This window comes from Ipomoea nil, unplaced genomic scaffold (genome assembly GCF_001879475.1).
Source record: "Ipomoea nil cultivar Tokyo-kokei standard unplaced genomic scaffold, Asagao_1.1 scaffold1034, whole genome shotgun sequence".
In the NCBI taxonomy this organism is placed as follows: domain Eukaryota; kingdom Viridiplantae; phylum Streptophyta; class Magnoliopsida; order Solanales; family Convolvulaceae; genus Ipomoea; species Ipomoea nil.
Window position 1 is genome coordinate 2,389,033 of NW_017617462.1, and position 22,836 is coordinate 2,411,868.

The 22,836-nt window shown below is 33.9% G+C and overlaps 1 protein-coding gene and 1 long non-coding RNA gene across 7 annotated transcripts; one reads left to right on the top strand and one right to left on the bottom strand.

Annotated features, from left to right (window-relative positions):
• Positions 1-3,621: 3,621 nt before the first annotated feature.
• On the bottom strand, positions 3,622-9,510 carry LOC109180697. 6 transcript variants are annotated; one of them, XR_002054100.1, is made up of 15 exons: positions 9,248-9,510; positions 8,987-9,173; positions 8,816-8,867; positions 8,668-8,707; positions 7,994-8,104; positions 7,158-7,270; positions 7,013-7,078; positions 6,785-6,924; positions 6,416-6,518; positions 6,272-6,333; positions 5,278-5,382; positions 4,783-4,858; positions 4,309-4,425; positions 4,128-4,187; positions 3,622-4,010 (listed from the first exon to the last, which is right to left on the bottom strand). XR_002054100.1 is itself a non-coding variant. In XM_019330402.1 (15 exons), exons 1-15 carry the CDS (start codon positions 9,333-9,335, stop codon positions 3,908-3,910), a joined length of 1,419 nt encoding a protein of 472 aa, XP_019185947.1. In that variant the 5' UTR covers positions 9,336-9,509; the 3' UTR covers positions 3,622-3,907. The 6 variants fall into 6 exon arrangements, 5 of the variants coding, with proteins under 5 accessions (XP_019185947.1, XP_019185948.1, XP_019185949.1 ...); XM_019330402.1 differs by having other exon boundaries at positions 4,309-4,421; positions 9,248-9,509; XM_019330403.1 differs by having other exon boundaries at positions 4,309-4,421; positions 8,012-8,104; positions 9,248-9,508.
• Positions 8,687-16,164, top strand: LOC109180699. The gene is made up of 3 exons (XR_002054101.1): positions 8,687-8,763; positions 9,847-9,849; positions 16,153-16,164. It is a non-coding gene; the product is annotated as an uncharacterized LOC109180699 (long non-coding RNA).
• Positions 16,165-22,836: the final 6,672 nt, after the last annotated feature.

Below are 22,836 nucleotides of genomic sequence, written 5' to 3' on the forward strand. Positions count from 1 at the left end.
ATGATGAAAGAGGATGTTTCATGTTAAGCATGAAAATCTCAAGGGATTATTTACGAGTAAACAAAGTACTTGTCAAAGTGCATGTAAGTTTGATCAAGTGAATAAACTTACTTGAGGGCTAATTATGAGGATTAGTCGCTGACTCATTGGAAGGACTTAAAGTCCAAGTGGTAATGAATTCGTGGTGGATCCCACTTCTGTGGTCAAACGAAGCCATGAAAAGAGTTACAAAATAGTACACTAGTTGGTCATTCCGACAGTGTGTGTACTTGTGAGGTTGAGCTACAGCTCTTAATGAATTCATAACTCTTTGAGAAAGGGTGGTTTTGTTGAGACAAACCTAATGAATTCACCGCATAATGACTTGAGTACAAAAGTGCTCTTAGTGACTTATACTCAATTGGGGTGGTCTATTTTGAGGTAGACCTAACAAGATCCCTGACTTGAGTGAAAAGGGGTTAACTGCCTCTTATGAAAGATATTGGGGGTATCCCAATAAGCTGAGTGGCTAAGAAATATGTTGATAAACGTGGAGTTGTGGGGGTGTCTAGCTAACACCTTCACTACATATACATTGTGATTCACGAATTGTCGTTTGTATTGCCAAAGACAGTGTCGTCTATGATAGAAAGAAAAAACTTACAACTGATTTATGTCTTTAACTATTCTATAAGCCTTAATGGTGGTCTATACTGAGATAGACCTGATAGAGTTAAAAGTCTGTATTGAGATGGACTTCACAAGACGTAAAAATCTATAATGTTGTAAGACTTGTCAGAGTTAAAAGTCTATGTTGTGATAGACTTTGACAGGGTATAGTAGAAGTCTATATTTGAGACAGACGTAACATTCCTTAATACTAAGGGTGTTCATAAGAAGTCAAAGAGTTTGACTTTTGTAGGACCTGCCTTTTGAGTTGGTGTGTGCATTCGAGTTCAAAATTTATCTAACCGGTGAGTTCAAGATTCACATCACTCCCGGGAAGAAAATTACTCAGTGTCACTACGTGTCAGTTCAAGTTCTCAAACACTGACATTAAGATCAACTCATTTGTATTGCTAAGACATTGTTTCCTTCTAGCCTTCAACTTGGAACGTGTGGGAGATTGTTGGGAAAAGACATTCAAATTAGAAGTCAACATTCTTGTCCTAACTTCTAGGCTCCACATACTCCTTGTCCACAAAAGTGGTGTGAACGTGGGTATGACAAAGTAGAGTAATGGTCTAAGGATTCCATTATTTGCGTGAGTGTATGTGGTCATGGTTAGAGCTCCTTGACTATAAATATAGTATCCTTCACGATTCATCAATACACTCAAAAAGGAAGTTTCCTTTTTTGGCTTTTCTTCACTTCGTGCATACCCTCTAGTCTGAGCATATATATAGTCAGGTTCGCCTAAGTGGTTGCTAGTGCAAGCAATCCGTAGTAGGTCTGTGTAGCCTGTCGAAAGCGTGCCAGGGTTCTAACTGCACCGTTACCGGGCAAATAACGCTTTTAAGGTAGTGTTATTATAACACGGCACATATTTCCTTCTACCATACACCCGTTGTGTCCGTGCTTCTTAAAAGGTTTCCCGCTCGCGCGTTGACGTTGCGAATATTCTCCAACACCTATAACTTTATTCATAATCAACACATAAACATATGATCCATGTACATATTAGATTGTGTAGTATTGGATTTTATACACTGCTCTGAAATCTTCAAGGATCCAGAGTTCAAGACCATTATTATAATAATAGTAACAGATTGTCACTTTTATCTCGTCATCTCTATTATTTGTAACAGCTCAAGTATTTGAAAGTGCAGAAGTTTTAAAGTAAGCATAGTGTATATAATATAAAGTTATAAAGTAATGTAATTCTTTTTCCTCTTTGATTTTTGTTGATCAAAACACAAGTAATTCAAACTTTTGTTCTTTACTTGCCATGTCTAAGAGTAAATGAATATTTAATTTATTTCGTTTCTCGTCTCAACTCTATGATTTTTTTTTATTTTTTTTTGTGTGTTTTAAATATTTTCAGAAACACCAATACTTTATTGTCTTAAATCTAATTTTGTTCTATTAGTACAATGAGTAATGGTATAGGCACATCGTCGATCATCTACAAAAAATTTTCCCATGTTTTGGTTAACTGCTTTGTACATACTGTGTTTTTTCCTCCTGTTTCTACTTCTTCAAAGAGTATTACTATAGGAATATTCTTATAATAAATATTTGATTGGATATGATACATGAAAATAACTAACCAATCGAACAAATAGCCTATAATTTGTTCAATATACGAAGTAATAAAGTAATAGTGTATATATAATAAAGTAATATTGATGGAGAAAATAGAATTCTCCATAAAGAAGAAGAATGATAATAAGGTGATTGCAGTGAACCAATAAACAATAACACAACAATTTAACATGGAAACTAAAACGGTAAAAATCACGGGTCATGACCACAGGCCGGAGCTGTCCCCCTCCCCCCATATATTATAAAAATAGATAAATATTGACAAGAAATAAGGTAGATTAGATGGTAAAACACTTGTGCAAATTTTAAGTAAAGTTAAGGGTTCGAATCCTGACTTCTATTTAGTATTGTGGACAAGGTTTAAATTTTTTGATTTCCACGTTAAATATCTTTGTATACTTATTTTTTCTTCTTCCTCTAACACTTTATTTTATTTGGAGAATTCTATTTTCTCCATCAAATATAATTCAAATTTCTGTTCTTTACTTGTCATGTCTAAGAGTAAATGAATCTTTATTTTGTTCTTTCTTACATCTCAATTATAGAAAATGCCAATATTTTATTTGTTTTTTACTTAATTCCATCATATTAGTACAATGAGTAATGCTATAGGTATGCCACCCATCATCTAAAAAATTGCTTTCCAAACTTTACTCTTGTGAGTAATACTATGTACATTCTTATAATAAATATTTGATTGGATATGCAACTTGAAATTGCCTAGCTAATTATTTGATCAAAGAGCTCTATAATTCAACCGTTAATTAGTTATAACGCATTACAAGAAGTATGTTTTTATGATCAAGAATTATTTCACCATTTTCTTTTGGCAAATTCAAGACTACAAAAATAAACGTGGAGAAAGTTGGGTTTAATCCATAGTAATAACATTTTTTCACACATATTTTGATATTATAGCTCAGTCAGTCTAAATCCACCTAAATCTTAAAGCATCTACAATAGGAATGGTTTTTTTGTGATTTTTGAGGTATCAACTCGGAGAGAGATGAAGTAAAGAAAAAAAGGAAAAAAAAAAAAAAACATGATCTTGTCAGGCAAAAAATAAAAATAAAAAAGGGGCATTAACGCGCCCAGAGGGGTGCGCAGAGTGTTTTTCACGCAAAAACAGAGAAAGATTTAACCAACAAAAAAAAAAAAAAATACCCACAAAAAACTTTAAATACTACAAATATATTTAAGGATATTTTCATCTCTCTCCTCCACATCATGCCCTTTTTCCTCCATGTCACCAAAAAAACCATTAAAATTCACTAATAGTGTTGCGGTGTTGCTGTTGCCTTTAGTTAACTCTATAAATTCACTAGTACCATAATGAATATCAATAGTTGTAAAAACACTTCCCTTCAAAAAAAATAGTTGTAAAAACACTTGTGTATAAACTTTAGTGTGCAAATAAAAATATTTCCTTGCAATAATATCATCAGCAAACAAAGAGGATATCATACTCTCCAGTCGCATACAAAAGGATATTCCATCACCAATTAGACTTCAAAATTCAAATCTCGGTGCATACAATGCATGTCGGATCCGGTGGCTTCCTCGGAATGTAGCCCTCAAACTAGAAGTCCATTCATTCTTTCCTTTTTCCCCAAAAGGTTGAATCCCCAACCCAAGAGCCCGGCAGCTGCTTGTCATTACATCTTCAAAAGATGAAGTCACTCAAGGCACAGTTGTCATTTGGGGAGTGTTTCTTAATGATGTATGCACTATCTTCGACGCCAGCATTTAAGCAATTTATCCTGTGCCTGGAGCATTGGGAGTCATCGATTAGGTCATTGGTGTCCAATATTTTAACTCTAAGTAACAACGATTAGGTCATTGGTGTCCAATATTTTAACTCTAAGTAACTGATGCATACGTACCATTCAAAATGGTCTTCACAGCAAATAGAACCCCATATAATTGAAAATCCTGCACCCTTCCTGCAATTGTGAATCCATTTTACACATAGCAACAATGATGGGCAACCTTTTGCGAATAGGACCAAACTTGGTAATACTTTCAACTTTGCAAATGGGAAAAAAAAGGGGGAAATTTACATACCAGGTCGCAGTGTACATATCATAGTACTTGTCAAATGCTTTATTCAAACAATGGTGGCAAGCCAAAAGATCCTGGATATCAGTCACTTTGCATGTTGACTTACAGCATTTCACCTGTCTCCAGTGTAAAATGGTACTATTAACACAAAAGGACACATTTCCATAAGACAATATATGAAGCTACATTTAATCAAATTACAATATATTATATTTAACCACAGAGAATGATCTCATTAGAGCTATATTAAATTAATTTGTGATGTGGAGTTTATTTAGCTCTTGTCAAGCTTGTACAGTTGAGTATGATATATTTCACTATTTACTCTCTCAACCACCTCTATATTATAGATTTATAATGGATCACAGCAGGTACCCTGCCTCCCGATAATATAATCCTGGGAGAGGGGTTCTGACTGAGCTGCTATTTAAACAAAGTTTTCTCAAACGAACACCAAATAGCCAAGTGAAACCTTACCAAACGATTGAGCTTATAGGAATAGTACTGTTGATGAGAGGGGTGCGTGCTGATATGCTTGCTCAAATGACCTGCACTAAAATTACAATAAGTTCAGTTAGGTTAGATCAGATTTACTTTACTACACACACTTTCAACACAACTGTTTTCTGAAATCAGTAAAAAACTACAAGAGATTACAAATCGAGTTTCCTTCACTAAGATCCTTTTTAATGGAAAACTACATTGTCTAAAAGATTTTTGCACCTAATGACCTACATTGCATAGCATTGAGCTACAACATTTGTTGTACAGGAAAATGGAGGATGGGGGGAGTATGTAGAAGCAGTGTACTAGCAACCCAAGTTTCCCTTAACAAGCCTCATCCATCTTCAGTACAGTATAGTAGTATACAGAAACTGATTTGAAATAATCAATACTAGCAGACATACACAAAACATGATTATTCATCAATGATAACTACATCGCTGAATTGGTGAAAAGCACCAAATATACCTGTCACAAAAGGTATTACTACATCTAAGACATGTGGCCAAAGATGTAGACCTACGGCAAGAATCGCATTGTGCTGAAAGTGATTTTTTTCTAATTTCACGGCATCTGCAAATAGAAAAAAGAAAGGGTAGTTTTAAATGAATAACTTCAATTTTTATATTTAAACACAATATCAATGGATTAATTGTAGCATCTAAAACTAAAATTGCCAGTGTACCACATTGTATAAAAGAGTTGAAATTCAATGAAGAATAACTAACTGCTAATAATGGGTCAGTTAATTGTTCTTACAGTATGGAAAAAAAATTATAGATTAGAGTTACATCAGTGTTCTTGTTTAATAGTGTCAATGATCAGGATATACATACTGAAGAAAATTGATAGGTTATCTGGAAGGTCCAAGTACAAGAATAACTTTGGAAGAAAAAAAGTACCAAAAAAATTAAGAAGAAAAAAAAAAAAAAAAAAAGAGAACCCAAAAAAAAAAAAAAACAAAACAAAACAAAACAAAAGGGCATAAACATGAACCCACTGCCACACAAATGATACCATAACACTTTGAAGCTACAATAAAATTCATCAGAACTGTTCAAATTGGTGAAAATAAAAAATGGAGTAAAACCACCTTGCATCAAATGCTACTGTGTTGTTCCACATTACTCTCTTTAACTTATACCATATTTAGTTATTTACATGTTGCCAGCTCTTTCATTGATTGTTAGGTAATTGATAGGGGCCCTAAAAATTGAAAATTTCTCTTAAGAAGAAAATTAATGTTGGGTACATCTTTGATCTTCCTTCTATATAGACTTGCATGATGCAGAAGCCTTGTACAGAGGATCATGCCTTCATTTAACTTTTGTGGGAAGAGAGGAAAGAAGATGAGGGTGATCATCCACTTACAGAGAATATACACTTGAAATAAAGTATGCATTTATGCAATGAAAAAAAAAAAAAAAAAAAAAAAAAGTGAAGTAAACAATGCACACTACACCTTTTATATAATTCGAGAAGATCTCTGGATATAGAACAGGATTTACTTGGAAACACTGCAACCTGTACGAAAGGGATGGGTATAATAAGCTTCATTTTGCCACTGGCATATCTTAAGTTTCACTGCACACAAAGAAACTAATACCTGGTTTCTCGTTTCACCTGATTGACCAGATGGATGAGATTGATTTGCAGATGCCATAACCAAACAATCATCAGGAAGATGCCCAGGCCTTTGACATTTCCAACTACAGAAGTAAAAGCATAATTATGTAAAAAAACAAACACATAACAAAAAAGTTTTGCATTAACTTTTCTCTCCTAAAACATGGTTCTCAAGCACCAAGCAACAATTGGTCTAACTGGAGTTTAGTAGCATAAACTTGCATTGACTGCTCCACTCATTTCTCATTTTCTTTTTGACATGCATAGGGTTAGGCCACTGTGCTAAAGACCTTGGGGTTGAGGAGACATGTCATCAGTCATTACCAAATAGATTATGATGAATACCTACCATTCATAAGCACAAAGACCAGATCTCTTCTTGGACCACCGATGATTCTCATAATCCCAGATGTCCCCTCCAGATTCAGGAACTTCTGAGTAGCATTTATTGCCAAAGGGCTCTACTGGGGATTGAGCATTTAAGGGCCCCTGAAGCATCCTCGAAAAATTGTTGAGTTAAAGAAACAGAAAGGAGCTGAAGAGCTTAGGAAATGACCGGATGGAAGTGCAAAAATACCTGTTGCGGCTTAAGGTTTTCAAGAAGCTCAGATTTGCAATCAATGCTGCATATGTCATCTTCAGTCTGCAAGCAAAAGATATATGGTTGTTAGGTTACACAGAGACTATAATGGAAAAATTGTTACATGTCCCAGATAACCCACCTCATTGCAAATGTACTCCCCATACTTCCCACACACCACACAAACAGGCTCTCCAGGAAGAGGGGACCGCTGCTCACTCCAGGTCTTAACTCTATCATCTTCATTTGTACTACCTGAAGTACCAATGAAATAAATTGCAAAACAAAGAAACAGTCAGTGATAAGCTTGAGAAAATCAAAGAATATAATCTGTAAACTTTATAGTGAATAACAGATATTCACATGTTAGGTGACAATGTGACATTTGGATTAACCAGAACATAACCCAAGTCTAGGCATCAAGCTACATTGTTTATAATAGTTATTACTTTGCCATGTGGAAAACAAACGAAATTAAAGAAAATTTACAGCTCCATTAATTTCCCAAATGGCATAACATGCAGTTAGGTAAAGCATGATTTCTAATCCAGAATATATGTAGAGCGTAGAATGTTTAACGGGCTTTACTCTCTGTTGTTTTTCCTTGTTTGTGCAGAGCAGGGTATTGATTCTTGCTAGAAGAGTCAGGTTTGGTTGAGAGATAACATAAATACATACTTTACACACTTTACATTACAATTCTTAAAAAATGGCCTAACAAAATTCATCTAGTGGAATTAATTCATCGAAGCAGTTGGTTTATAATGTCCAGATCCTGGCTTTCAATTTGTTTGATGAGTCAAGGATAAAGGTTGGTGGACTTATGTATATCCTTAATCTGTTCACAAATTAAATGCCAACAAGTATCACAGAAAAGTAGTTCATTCATGGTTAATCATCTGTAAGTTTGGATAGGCAAGATGTAAAGGATTAAATGCAACTATCTAACAATTGAGTAAATAAACAAGACAAGAATACAAGAATTAAGAAAGAAACCAAGTGGCTGGGAACTCTGATTTTCAGCTAGCATGCTAGAGTTGGTACGACAGTGCTTGTTTTCACATTCTGATGAACTACTTGAAGTTGAACCTGAAATTTTAAGAATTGCGTTTCAGGTGAGCCAAAAAATAAAAATATAAAAAACTATCGTAGTCTTTCCTCACTCAAGGGAAGTTGATAATATAAGAAGAAAAGAAAAACAGAGAATGTGCAGCTACAGAACCAGGTTTATAAGATAGACCAGATAACACAAGTGAAACATACACGTTCATACATTATAGGAGTTCACCAATTTCATATAAGTATCTTACCCTATACAATATTTTCACATTAGCTACCAAAACTCGCATAAAATGCATTGGAATCATGAAAATGATTATAATTAGACTAAACCTGAATTAGCAACCCCCTTTTTTCACTCTACCAATTTGCACAACTGAATCTTCTCATATGCAACCTTCTTTACACAAAATGCCAAAACTTGCATCAAACACATTGCAATTGTTTTGTTTTTTGGGGCTTACATTTGAGGTGAGTGGGGATTGAACAAATGACCTCCTACAAATTATCACTGGCTGCTAAACTACAAGGCCTTTGACAAACACATTGCATTTTTTACAATAATTATAATTACACTAAAATAACAAACTCACTTTCATACTCTACCAACTGCATAACTGAAGTCGATGTTTCCTGCAGCAAAACTCACCCCCATAAGCTTATTCAAGAAGTGCGGAATCAAATAAAAAGTTTAAAACTTGTTACAGGTTTACAGCACACAGTTAAGCAATTACTCCATACCAATACATCCGCACTCAATTCTTCATAAGGACGACTTGAAGCAACTTCCTTCCTGTTTCAATCACTCACCGATTAACATTACTATTCCAAACTTTAAAAAAAAAAAAAAAAAAAAAAGAGAGAGAGAGACCAAAATCTTCCCCAAAAAGCGTGGTAGTAATTCAAATTCACCTTCTTTCTTCAATGTAGTCCTGGTGAGACATAGGCTTATCATTCACTTTCACCTCAATTTCATTGTTCCGTAGAGGTTGTCGTCTCTCCATCCTTCGGCGTTTATGGTGTCCGATATCATTATTGTCGGAATCCGGCTTGACGGTGGAAGGAGCCGTGGAAACATTGCCGGTGACGACATTGTAAGCTGAAAGTTTAAGAAATTGAGCTTTAAAAATTGGCGGAAAAAAATTAAATTGAGAAATAAATTGTGCAGATCACCATTGAGATTCTGAAGAACGGAGTTAAGATTGAAGGATTTGTTGTAGACAAAGGAAGGATTCTTGTACAAGTTGCTCCTTGTTCCCATCTTTCCCCAACTTTTTTGATCGATGAACGAATTGGTTGTGCTCTGTTTTAAGAAAAGTGGCCCTCAACAATTATTTTGGAAAAATACTACTCCGTATTTGTAAAACCATATGCACCATTTACTACTTGAATTTGGTTAATTTCAAACTTAGATTTTTATTTGGTGTGCATCGGCCACTAGGTGCTCAATATCTACACGAATTTAGCTATTTAAGAGAAGAGACCAAGATTTAACTTCAATGATTTCAACTTTAAGCATAGCAGGTTATTATTATTATTATTATTAAAAAGAAGAGATTAGATGATGATGGTTATGGTGATGGTAATTATTATTATTATTATTATTATTATTATTATTATTATTATTATTATTATTTGCACCCGTACGATACACGGTCATAAATATAATTAGTATAATATATAGTATTATATTAAAAAAATCCAAAAAAGTGAATTTTATTAGACATTATTAAAGACTTCTTTATATACGACATTTGTAGTCGTATTTTTAGATTGTTTTCAGGCTGACGGTGTGCGTTTACTAAAATAAAAATAATTAATAATCTATCATCTATTATTAAACACTAAGTAGCTAAGTGACTAAAAAAACAGAAATGAAAATATTTTACCATTTGATATATCTTGTAGAGGTTCTCTTGTGATTTTTGTCAGTTGTACGTTACTTTTTACATAGAATTTTATGAAAATTCAAAAATATTCTTTGAATAGGTTATTAGAAATGCCAAAATCATGGTATTAAATATTAAGTACGATGTAAACTAATTAATTGAACTAACCAGTAGATATTGCGCTTGTTCCCGTAGGTAAAAAAGGGCTTCTTGTTCCTAATACAAACTTGTTACATTTGTTTTTGCTTGTTGAATATTCCATGTTAGGGGTACTTAGATAAGTTAGATGTATACTAAAAGAGTCGTGTTTGACTACAAATAACAAAAATAAATATTAGAAAAGTTTTTAAATAATTAAATGAAAATAAATATTAACATATATCAAACTAATTAAAATGTATCCATTTACCGTTAATAACGACACTCTTTGGTGTATCATTTGTATTAGAATCTAACATTGGTGTACATCTCGTGTATGAATTAGTTTGATTTTCTTTCCCAATACCATTGCAATTTTTTTCAACCGTTGAATTTTCAACATTTTCTGCAACTCAAAAAAAAAATCATATACAATAAAAAAAAAAAAGTTTAGTAAGTAATTACATAATTAGATATTTCTTTCGTAAAAAAAGAATCATAAAAACTAAAACCAATCTATTATTATGACCTTTGATGATAGATATGTTAAACAAAAATGTCTTACAATATAACAAATGAAAAAATTACATTACATATAATTTTAATATATGAATTTGTTTGATTTTAGGCCCAAACCAGCCAAGTACTAAAACTACCCAAACCCGGCCCAATTGTTATGCATGGAACCGTGTTCACCATGGATGGTGAACACGGTTCCATACGACACCGTTTTACATGAGTGGTAGTAACGGTGCCCGTAAGTGGCACCGTTAACTCCCACCACTCACATTTTTTTTTTTAAAATTAAACGCGCCATATAGCGTTTCACTTTCCCACTACACCGGTTTCACTTCCTCTCCACGCAACCTCCATCCCTCTGCTCTCTACTCTCGAACTCTCTGCTCTCACTTCGTCTTCCCAAGCGCCATTTCCTGCGATCATTCTCGAACTCTCTGTTCCACAGCCATTCCCTCTACTCTCGTGTTCCATTTCCCCGTTCTCGCATTTCTCGAACAAAACTTCGCGTCCTCCCGTAGTTATCAAAGGAGACAGCCTCTCCATCGCTCATTCTCAACGTTGCTTCACTTGTCTTACAGGTATTTTGTACCTGATGTGTTTATATTTTAGGGTTTTTGTATTCTGTGTACAGATTTTGAAATTTTAAAATGGGGTTTTGAATGTAATGTTATGAACTTATGAATGTATATCTGTAACATTATGTATGTGTAGATTAACCATTATGAATTGATTCGTAGATTGTTTTTACTGCTGTTTATTTACTATCTATGCAAGCTTTGAATGTCCATAATGTCACAACTGTTATTGATACTCTATTCTCTTATGAATTTTCTGTTAAACACTTATGTATTTTATGTCATGCAAATATGTATTCTCTGTGTGAGATTATGAATTTTCTCATATGAGATTATGAATTTTCTATTGTGACTATATGAAATTACGGTTTTGATGTTATGAACTTTGTGATATGAGATTATGTATTTTCTGTGTGAGATTATGAATTTTCTCATATGAGATTATGAATTTTCTATTGTGAGTTATGAATTTTTTGTTCTGCAGTTATGAATTTTCTTTGTGATATTATGAATTTTATGTTATGATATTATGAATTATGTGTGACTGTTATTGATGGACAATATATTCTTTTCGGCAGAGCATGGCTGCATTTATTCGGCACTCCCTTCCCCCCTCTACTAAAATAAAGAATATATTTCCATCAAACTCATGTCAGTTTTGTGCTATATTATATGTTGTATATGAATTACTTGCTTTCTAACATTTTTAATAAAAGCAATGGACACTGCTCAACGCAAGAGAACACGCTCTCAAACAAAGGCAATCTTAAGCTCTCAAGCTGCACAGCCATCACAACCCTCTCAAGCTGCAGATGAACAAAACAAGGTAGTCAAAACTAAGACAAAAACCAAAAGACAACGAACAACAAGGGCCGTACTTGACTCGCAAGCTGCTGAACCATCCCAGCAGCAGCTTGAGGACCTGCTCCAATATGAAGTAATTAGAGAAAAAAGATCAAAACAAATAAATGATAGACAGAGGGGCAAAACAGCCATTGTCCCAAATACTGAAGCAGATGAAGGTGAACATGTAGAAGGGAGTTCTACTCCCTACTTCAGCACACGGATGGGGCCGAAGACCATGTTCAGGCGTGTACAACAACTAACGCCAGAACAAAAACAATCTGTCCGTGATATCGGTTTTGGAGCCCTGTTGGACCTTCAACTGTGTGCAAATGAGTCACAATTAGTACAGTATTTGCTGAACAACTTTGAGCTTTACCAAATACATTTCAAACTGGAGAATGACAAGCTCACTGTTGAAGAAGAGGACATTGAGTACACTCTTGGCATTCCAAGAGGAGAAAGCGTTGTTGTTGAGGCCCCAAAATATGATGAACAGGGAACACCAGAGTACAGGGCTTTCTTGCAAAGCTGGAGGCAAAGGTGGAATATTAAACTTGGTTCCCCAATCACAACCAAGATGGGGGATGTGATAGTTAATAGGGGAGATTATGGTGATGAATTTAAGAGGGACTTCATGGTCTTAACTGTTTCATGCATGATGCGGGGATTTCAGACACGCTACTGCAACAACAGAATCCTCAACTCCTTGATTAATGTTGATGAGATAAAGGAATACAACTGGTGTAGCTACACCTACAACTCTCTGATCAAATCCATTGAGAAGTACAAGAAGAAAAGTAGTAGTTTTTTTACTCGACCAATGACATTCATATTGGTAAATTCTAGTTCCACTTATGAATCTTATGATATTTAGATTGTGAATTATGTGTCAGATTATGAATTTTCCTTTATCAGTTTATGAATTTTCCTTTATGTGATTATGAATTTTCCTCTATGTGATTATGAATTTAAAGTATGTACTTATGAATTTTATGCTATTTAGATTTTAAGAGAATTATATGTGTCAGATTATGAATTTTCCTTTATCAGTTTATGAATTTTCCTTTATGTGATTATGAATTTTCCTCTATGTGATTATGAATTTACAGTATGTACTTACGAATTTTATGCTATTTAGATTTTATGAGAATTATATGTGTCAGATTATGAATTTTCCTTTATTTGATTATGAATGTTCCTTTATGTGATTATGAATTTTCCTTGTTGTCATTATGAATGTTCTTTTAATGTTATGTAATAATGAATTTACATTTATAATTGACAACTATACATTCATAATCTCATAATAGAAAGTTCATAATTGCATAACAGAAAATTCATAATATGGTAGTTGAATATAGTGTTCATATTATGAATATAGTGTTCATATGGATTATGAATTTTCTATTATGGTATTATGAATTTTCTGTAATGTAATTATGAATTTTGTGTTAGGATATTATGAATTTATAGTTATAGAATTATGATTATAACCTTTTTATTTTACCTTTTTCTTGAACATTGTAGCTATTCTACTTTGATCGGGTCCAATTCAAAGGGATGAGGGTTTAGAGAACATATCCAAGCATAACTGCATGGACAAAAAAGCTTGCAAGACAAAGAGTTTCTGCTGAAAAAGGTCGGGTGGATATGGTAAAGGGAAAGTTATCCCGCGTGTTGCAAAGCCTACTGCTGACTGTACCACTCATGCTATTGCTTCTACTTCAAACCAACCTGCTGCTCCTGATGCTCATCATACGGTCCCAACAGTCTCTGTGCCGCCATCCAGTGTTGACAGGGTCACACAAGCGCTACAGTGCCTTGCTGCTGATGTCTTGGAGTTTGGGGAGGCAATGGCTGAAGTTGGCAAACAAAATGCCTCTGTGGATGTTATGAAGGCCGCATTTTCTGGAATTTCTACCATGATTGGCGTGGCAAGTACGATAGACAGACCACCAACCCCAACCTCCTCTCAACTTGATGACATCTTCTTCGCCCAGGAGTCTTTCACAAAGGCCGTTGATGCTTTGGTTGAAGCCTTCCAAAAGACCACCAGGAAAATGGAGTTTCACCCTCCATCGTTTGACTTAGGAATTTCTTATACCCCGGTGCCATTGGTTGAAGAACAACAAGAGCAGGGCGCGTTGGATGAAGATCAATTGGATGCCCTTGTTCAAAACATTGTGAAAGATGCTCCTGGTGCTGCTGATGCTGCTACACTCGCTGCTACTCCTGCTGCTACTCCTGCTGCTACACATGCTGCTACCCTGTTGCTACAACTTCTGAAACCCCTGCTGCTCCAACTTCTGAAACCCAAGAAATAACTCCATTGATTAAGGTGCCATTCCCCAAAGATGTCCCTGGTGCTGCTGATGCTGCTACACCTGCTGCTACACTTGCTGCTAACCTTGATGATATTGATAGGTAAACTAATGAGGTTATGAAATTGTGAATTTTATATTATGTCATTATGAACTTTCTGATATTATATTATGAATTTTTTTCTGAAAGGTTACGAATTTTCACATATGGGATTATGAATTTTCACATATGGGATTATGAATTTTCTATTGTGAGTATGAAATTAAAGTTTTGATATTATGAATTTTCTGATATGCAATTATGTATTTTCAGTTATGCCATTATGAATTTACAGTTATCCAAATATGAATTTTCTGATATGAGATTATGCAATTATGATAATGTTAACTAGCTTCATGTGTTTATAGAGCATTTCTGGACAGCGAATTTGATGTTGAGGATGTCACCGTCTGAAAGAGACCAATCCGAAAATACAAAAACATCCCGCTAAATTTGAGGTCACCTTTCTGGACAAAGAATGCACCGTTTGTCCATAATGCTAGTGTCACAGAGAGGGCCGTATCAAAATATGCCTTCATGGATGCTTCTACAAATCATCCAATAGAGTATGTTTAAATCTGACTATTTAATAAACTTTTTATTTTCATGAATATTTCACATTTATAAACAAGTATTAATTTATTTACTTATTTATCTAACTTTTTTGTTGATGTAGTGAAACTCTATTTAGCTTTGATGATTTCTCTATGACACGGGGAGATTTCCACACCCTAAGCAGCGGTGAAATTTTTAGCACCTTCATTGATGTATGGGCGTTGAGGCTTACACTCTTCAACACAAAACGCGCATTGGGGACGCCAAAATGCATCTATTTTAGCACGTTGGTACATGTAAGTTCAGACCAAAATTTTTTACTCTGTTCTCTTATGAATTTTCTGTTAAACAATTATGTATTTTATGTCATGCAAATATGTATTTTCTGTGTGAGATTATGAATTTTCTCATATGAGATTATGAATTTTCTATTGTGAGTTTATGAAATATGGTTTTGATATTATGAACTTTCTGATGTGAGATTATGTATTTTCTGTGTGAGATTATAAATTTCTCATATGAGATTATGAATTTCTCATATGAGATTATGAATTTTCTATTGTGAGTTATGAAATTACAATTTTGATATTATGAACTTTCTGTTCTGCAGTTATGTATTTTCTTTGTGATATTATGAATTTTATATTATGATATTATGAATTATGTATGACTGTCATTACATATTGCACAACTTATCGTTAATACGTATTTTTTCCCCTTAGCTTCAACTTGACCCGACTGAACAGTGGATGAAGGATCTTCCGCTTCAAAAGTGGAAGGAGAATTTCAATGAGCGGTTACAGTATGAAATTTCCAAATTTGGAAATATTGACATCAATGATGCTGATCTGGTAATTTATAATTACCCACGTTCAACTTTTATTCATTAATGACATATTTCTTCTCTATTCTAACTTCTTCTTCTTTTGACGTTAGATATTTTTCCCCGTGCTTCGACACGGACACTACTTTATTGTCTGCATCAACACCATCACAAAAAGTGTTGAAATCATTGACAACAAGACCCTGCCTACTGGTGTTACCGAAGCTGACAAATATCAAGATTACCCAGTCTACTGGTAACTTAACATTAAACTTGAACTTCCAATCATTTGTTATACATTTTCTATGAATCATTATCACACTAGTTTCATTTTTGTCCAGATGACTGCTTTGAAAGAGTACTTGACTGCAGAAAAATCACCCCTACTACGTAAGATACAAAAGCTTCATGTATCATACTTGGCCCTTCACTGGAAGGAGCTTGACAATGTCATCGACTGTGGCATATATGTCATGCGACACATGGAATCGTACAAGGGGGATATTCAAGATTGGAATAATGGGTTCAAGAGAAACACCCATGTAAATGTAAGAGTATAACATATATTAATTTCAACTTAGATTTACTTTTTTTGTTTTTTAACATCCCATTAAACTGATTGTTTTAATGTTTTTTTTTTTTGAAGGCTGACTTCATTTGGGAACTTAGAGCTAAATATGCGTCAAACATTATCACATGGTGTAGGAACACTGAAAGATCACGGGTTATGAAGGCAGCAAAGGATCTCTCAAAGAATAAATGAAACTATACCGTTTTTGTTGTTTGAAAATGTTGTGAACATGAAGCATTAATTTTGTCAATACTTCATTTTGAAATCTTGACTGTTGGTACCCTAGATTAAGAATCTCTCATTTTGTATTGTGCACAGATATTTTGCACCTGTGAATATACAATCTATTACTCTTAATTCAGATTACATATGGATCATATTGATTTATGAATTTTCAACTACCATATTATGAATTTTCTATTAAGCAATTATGAACTTTCTATTATGAGATTATGAATGTATATTTGTCAATTATAACTGTAAATTCATTATTACAAAACATTAAAGGAACATTCATAATGACAACAAGAAAAATTCATAATCACATAAAGGAATATTCATAATCAAATAAATGAAAATTCATAATATGACACATAATTCTCATAAAATCTAAATAGCATAAAATTCATAAGTACATACTGTAAATTCATAATCACATATAGGAAAATTCATAATCACATAAAGGAAAATTCATAAACTGATAAAGGAAAATTCATAATCTGACACATATAATTCTCAATCTAAATATAATAAGATTCATAAGTACATACTGTAAGTTCATAATGACATAAAGGAAAATTCATAATGACATAAAGGAAAATGCATAATCACATAAATGAAAATTCATAATCTGACACATATAATGCAAAACTGCAGATGTACACATCAAACATATTGCAACTATATAGTTCAAATCTAAATATTTTGCATAGTATTCATCACATCACTGCTAAACATATGAAGTTCTATTAACACAATCTCAATCTATATCTACATTGTGGTCTACATTCTTATTAAAATGAACAAATTGTGAACCCCCAAAGCTTGGATGTACGAGATATCCATCACGAGCAATCTCTGAAATATTTTCCAAGACCAATGATTGGACAGAGCCCTTTGTAATTGAAGCAAGCTTGTTTGCAGCACTCTTTCTCCCCCCTTGCTGCATTGTACTTCTTCTCAATAACACTACTACTCCTTTTATTTCTCACACCTTTACTCCTCCGGCTTGAAGGGTCTTGGACAATACCACTTGACGAAGACACAGCACCCTCCTCAATATTCACATCCCCAATCTCAGCTTCAATGTTTTTCCTTGCATTCTCAACAGCTTCATCACAGAATTGTCTAGCAACACTGTTATCTTGGCTACAAACAATAAGCCTTTGAAATTTCCTACTAATCTCAACAGCCCAAATTGAAGAAGGGACACCACCATTATAAAACACGGATGCAATGTCCACATTTCTACCCTCAACAATCTTTTTAGTCCATCTTTTTAGAATGTATTTATCAGGAATACTAGAAACACAGTGCACATGAAGTATACATAAGCAATGACAGCAAAGTATTCCCAATTCTGAAAACAGCTTGCAACTACAGCATATATCCAAATTGATTGGCTTAAAAGTTACTTCATGCCTTATGATATCTATGTCTGGTCGCCATACGTGATACTTGCACTTACATCCATCATTCAACACCATTTCTTGATAACAAGAACTACCTTTCATAAATTGTTCCTCGAACAAAAAATATATCTCAATCGTATAAACCTCTCTAGCATGTGAAAGGAGTTTCACATGATCCATCATCATGGCAGGTACTCCTTGAGAACACCGGAAATCCTCACCATTTTCCTTACTTCTCCATTCAGAAATAACACTCACAAAGGATGAATAAAAATCACATAAACCAGCAGTCTTGGACAACCTCCTAGAAATTGAATGATTTGTAGTTTCACTCCTTTAAGAAGATAAAATACCCCCGGAGAAATAATCCTTGTTGAACGCAGGACACCACTTCTCCCTACAGTCATAAAGCCTCTCTAGCCATGTATTCTTATGACACTTATATTTTGTAACCATCATGAAAAAGTTAAAACACATGTTTACTAAGCATATTCTGAAAATTCATAATCTCATATTACAAAGTTCATAATCATATAACAAAAAATACATAATGACATAACAGAAAATTCAGAATTGTATAACTGTGAATTCATAATCTCATATTAGAAAGTTCATAATCATATAACAGAAAATACATAATGACATAACAGAAAATTCAGAATTATATAATGTAAATTCATAATTTTTATCCCCTGTTGAATACACAGAATAAATGACTAAACATACCAAAATATGATACTGTACCCAATGAACAAAGTAAATAATAACATACCTTGTCCAATAAACTTCAAACTCAGCTTCAGTCTCGGTGTATTTCAACACACAATTGAACATATCCAGAAAATCCTTATGATTCCTTAATGCCTTGATATGCTTCTTCGAATTCTCACCAATATGCCATATGCAAAGACGGTGGCGTGATGTAGGAAACACCATAGAAATGTCAGCAGCCATAGCTGAACATTGATCCGTCATGATAGTCTGTGGACACTTGCCATCCATGGTTCTTAAAAACGCTCTAAACAACCACGTAAATGACTCTATCCTCTCATTCATCAAAAACCCACATCCAAACATTACATTCATGCAATGATGGTTCATCCCTACAAAAGGACCACAAATCATATCATATTTGTTAGTGCGATATGTTGTATCAGGCACTAACAAATCACCAAACACCTCATAATCCCTTCTCATTTGACCATCCCTCCAAAAAAAACTACACAATCTTCCATCCAAATCAACTTCAAAATCAAAAAAGAAATCAGCCTCATTAGATTGCCTCCTCTTGAATATTTCAATCAAAGAATTGGAATCAGTTCCATCCAAACACTTCAAACTCTCAGAAGCCATCGAATTGTAAGCATCGCGGTTGGTAAAGCCAACCAATGGAGAACCCCCTGACTGATGTTTCAAAAACCTCATACCATCCGCCAATGCAACACCACTATTCTTCATATCTTTTAAATATTCAAGATGATTATTTCCCACTCTTCTATGCGAACGGAGCATATGACTCTTGCCAAATGAACATAACTCATGATTGTGCTCTTTCACATGTTTTGTAACTGTCCACATCCCATCACCCCCCACATCAAACTGAACAAGTGCACCACAACCAGTCCTTATATCAATTTTTGAATAAAGCTTAACACCACTATTTGGTTTCTCCTTATACCCAGCCTTAGCACAGAAGAACCTCTTCATCTGAAATGACTTAGTAGATGCCTTATAACGTTGTTAGCCTTTCCTCACACTAAAACCCACTCTGTGTGCATATCCATTATATAACTCAAAAGCTTCATCACCATTGCTTACTACAACTCCAACCAAGTATTCATCAACTGCAATTGCAACAAAAATATAACCACACATATACCAACTACTAAAATATGAATGTGCAGTTCACCTATAATGAATATAATATGCTACAATAGAAAATTCATAATCTCATGTGAGAAAATTCAAAATCACACAGAATAAAATTCATAATATCATATCAGAAAGTTCATAACAGAGACAGAGTATCAATAACATTTGTGACATTATGGACATTCAAAGCTGCATAGATAGTGAATAATATCATAACAGAAATAAGTTTGATGGAAATATATTCTTCATTTAAGTAGAGGGGAGACGAGGAATGCCGAATAAATCCAGCCATGCTCTACATAAGAAGAACATATTGTCCATCAATAACAGATACACATAATTCATATGCTCATAGCATAAAATTCATAATCTCATAACATAAAATTCATAATCTCATATAGAAAATTCATAATAACATAACAGAAAATTCATAACCTCAAAACTGTAAATTCATAACATGAACAGAGTATTAATACCAATCACAACATTACTGACATTCAAATTGCATATAATCACCATGAATCAGTACCTACAACTACCAGAAACCACATTCATGATACACAAACTAATAAAAAGAACCTGGACTTGAAGACGAGCCAGCAATGTCAATGTTTAACCCTGCTTGATCAGTGCTTATTGAATCACCAACAAAGTCTTCATTCACTGAGTATATGCAAACAGTGTAACATACCAGTTAATATGTCATGAACATAGTACTATTACATTATGAATATTCATACCACATGCATGAATAGAGTATCAAAATTCATAATTGCGTAACAGAAAATACATAATCTCATATTGTAAAATTCATAACAGAAACATGGTACTAATACATAATTACGACATTATGAACATTCAAACTGCATAGATACTGAACAAATACCAATAAAAACAACTAAATCTTCAACATGCTATATCTCATAAATCAAACGAAATCAAACGCATAAAATCGAACGAACCTGGAATCGCAGAAATCAGATCGGTGGAATCTTCTCCTCGAACCGCCGTCTCCTCCATCGCGAATAGGAAAGAATCGCGAATGTCGGATCGAATCAACCGCAAAGAATTGTGAAACTGCCAAATCAGAACTGCCGTCAAACTCGGTGCTAACGCCGTTAATAGAACAATAACGTATTTTTTTTTAATTTTTTTTAAAAAAAATACACCAAAAACGACGTCGTTTGGAAACGTGTTCACCAAGCATGGTGAACACGTTTCCACTTGGTGAACACGTTTCCACGGCATAATTTGCGAACCCGGCCTGGGGAGATGTTTTGTTTGACTAACTCTAACTCTCTCGAACATTGTTGACCGCCATTTCCGATTGTCTCTCTATGGATCTCTCTGTGTCTGTGTATTCTCTCTTCTCGTCTTAGCTCGTATAATCTATGCTTTCCAATCCGATTTCCTTGTCTACAACCTTCATCCTAAATACTTAAATCCACGAAATTGATTTCTACATATATTTGTTGTTATTTATTACCCAGCGATGATCATAAGATTTTGCTGATTACAAAAACCTAGTTGCAATCGGCAGATGGGCATAGTTTTAGACCTTCGATCTTCGTTTTTAGTTACAGATCTGGTGTTTTACCCATAGATCTTCGTCTAAACTGCTACTAAGAGATGTGGATTCTTCACCGTTCTCATCAACTATAAAGTATAAGGTAAAATTTCTACACAAATTTGTTTCTATATACTTATCTGTGTGCATGTATCAATTTCACTGTACGCAATCTTAAAGTTTCATATACTTAGTATGGTTCCGATTTGTTAAGGTATTTTTTGTGCAATTTACAGTGCCATTTTTTCTTTGTTAAACTAAAAAGTAGGGTTCTGATAATTTATCTGTAAAAGCATCAGAAATGTAAACATATATATGTTTGGAATTAGCACGGGTTTAAACATTTATGTTATTTGTTTGAATTTCAGGGATCTATTATTCATATGTATACAAATGTAATCAAGTTTGCAAGTGAAGCATGCATGAAAGCTTTAAAACAGGTATACATACTGTACAGGTAAACCTTCAATTACAGTATTTAATTTGGGTATGGTACCTTGGCTCTGAAGTGGCTTCTTCCTTTTGCTCCCTATAATTGTAGAAGCCAGTATTTTCCTCATGTCTGCTGTGTGTAATTAGTTTGTGGGAATAGGAAAACTGGCAAAGTGGTGGTAGTTGTAGCTTATATATAAGCTCTTAGGTGTTGGTTTTTCTTGGTTGCATAAAAATAACACTTTTTTTTTTTGAAAAGTTAATGATCTATAATCATTAAAATGACTATTCAGTTTTAATTGAGAAATCCACAATTTCAGTTGATTTGTATGTAAATGATTTTAGTTTTTTGTTTTATTTATTTATTTATATTTACTAACATTTTTATTTAAGGGTTTGGCAAATGATGAATTGGTTATTTCTGATGCCCTTTTTGTAAGTGAAGTCCTTGAGTTGTCATTAAAATGATTACATTTTGAATATGTCAATATTTGTTCTTTATATGGGGATGATGTCCTCCTTTTGCCTGCAAATGAAGATATATAAAATCAGATGCTGCTTTTTGATTTAGTTCTTTAACAGAGTTTTGGATTATTTGTGATCTTAAGATGCTTAAGATGTGATGCCAAAAAGTGTGTGAATTCTATGAATTTAGTTTATCCCTTGGGTCATATGAAAGCTGTAATTGTAAACAATAGTCCATAGTGATCGCAAAGGGAGCATTTAATATATCATTTTAGTTTAGTTTTGCAGTTAAATGATGACCTTGAAAGTCTGATGCCAAATTGCGTGTTTCATTACAGTCTGATGCCAAATTGGCTGTTTCATTATATAAATTAGAAAGCTATTATTATTTACATTTATAATTTTGCAGAAAATGGTTTGAGGCTTTAAAATCTGCCTCCAAAATTTGAATCATTATTATATGTTTAGTTTAGTTCTTTCATCTCAAAGTTCTGATTGTACACATGAGTTAATTTGAT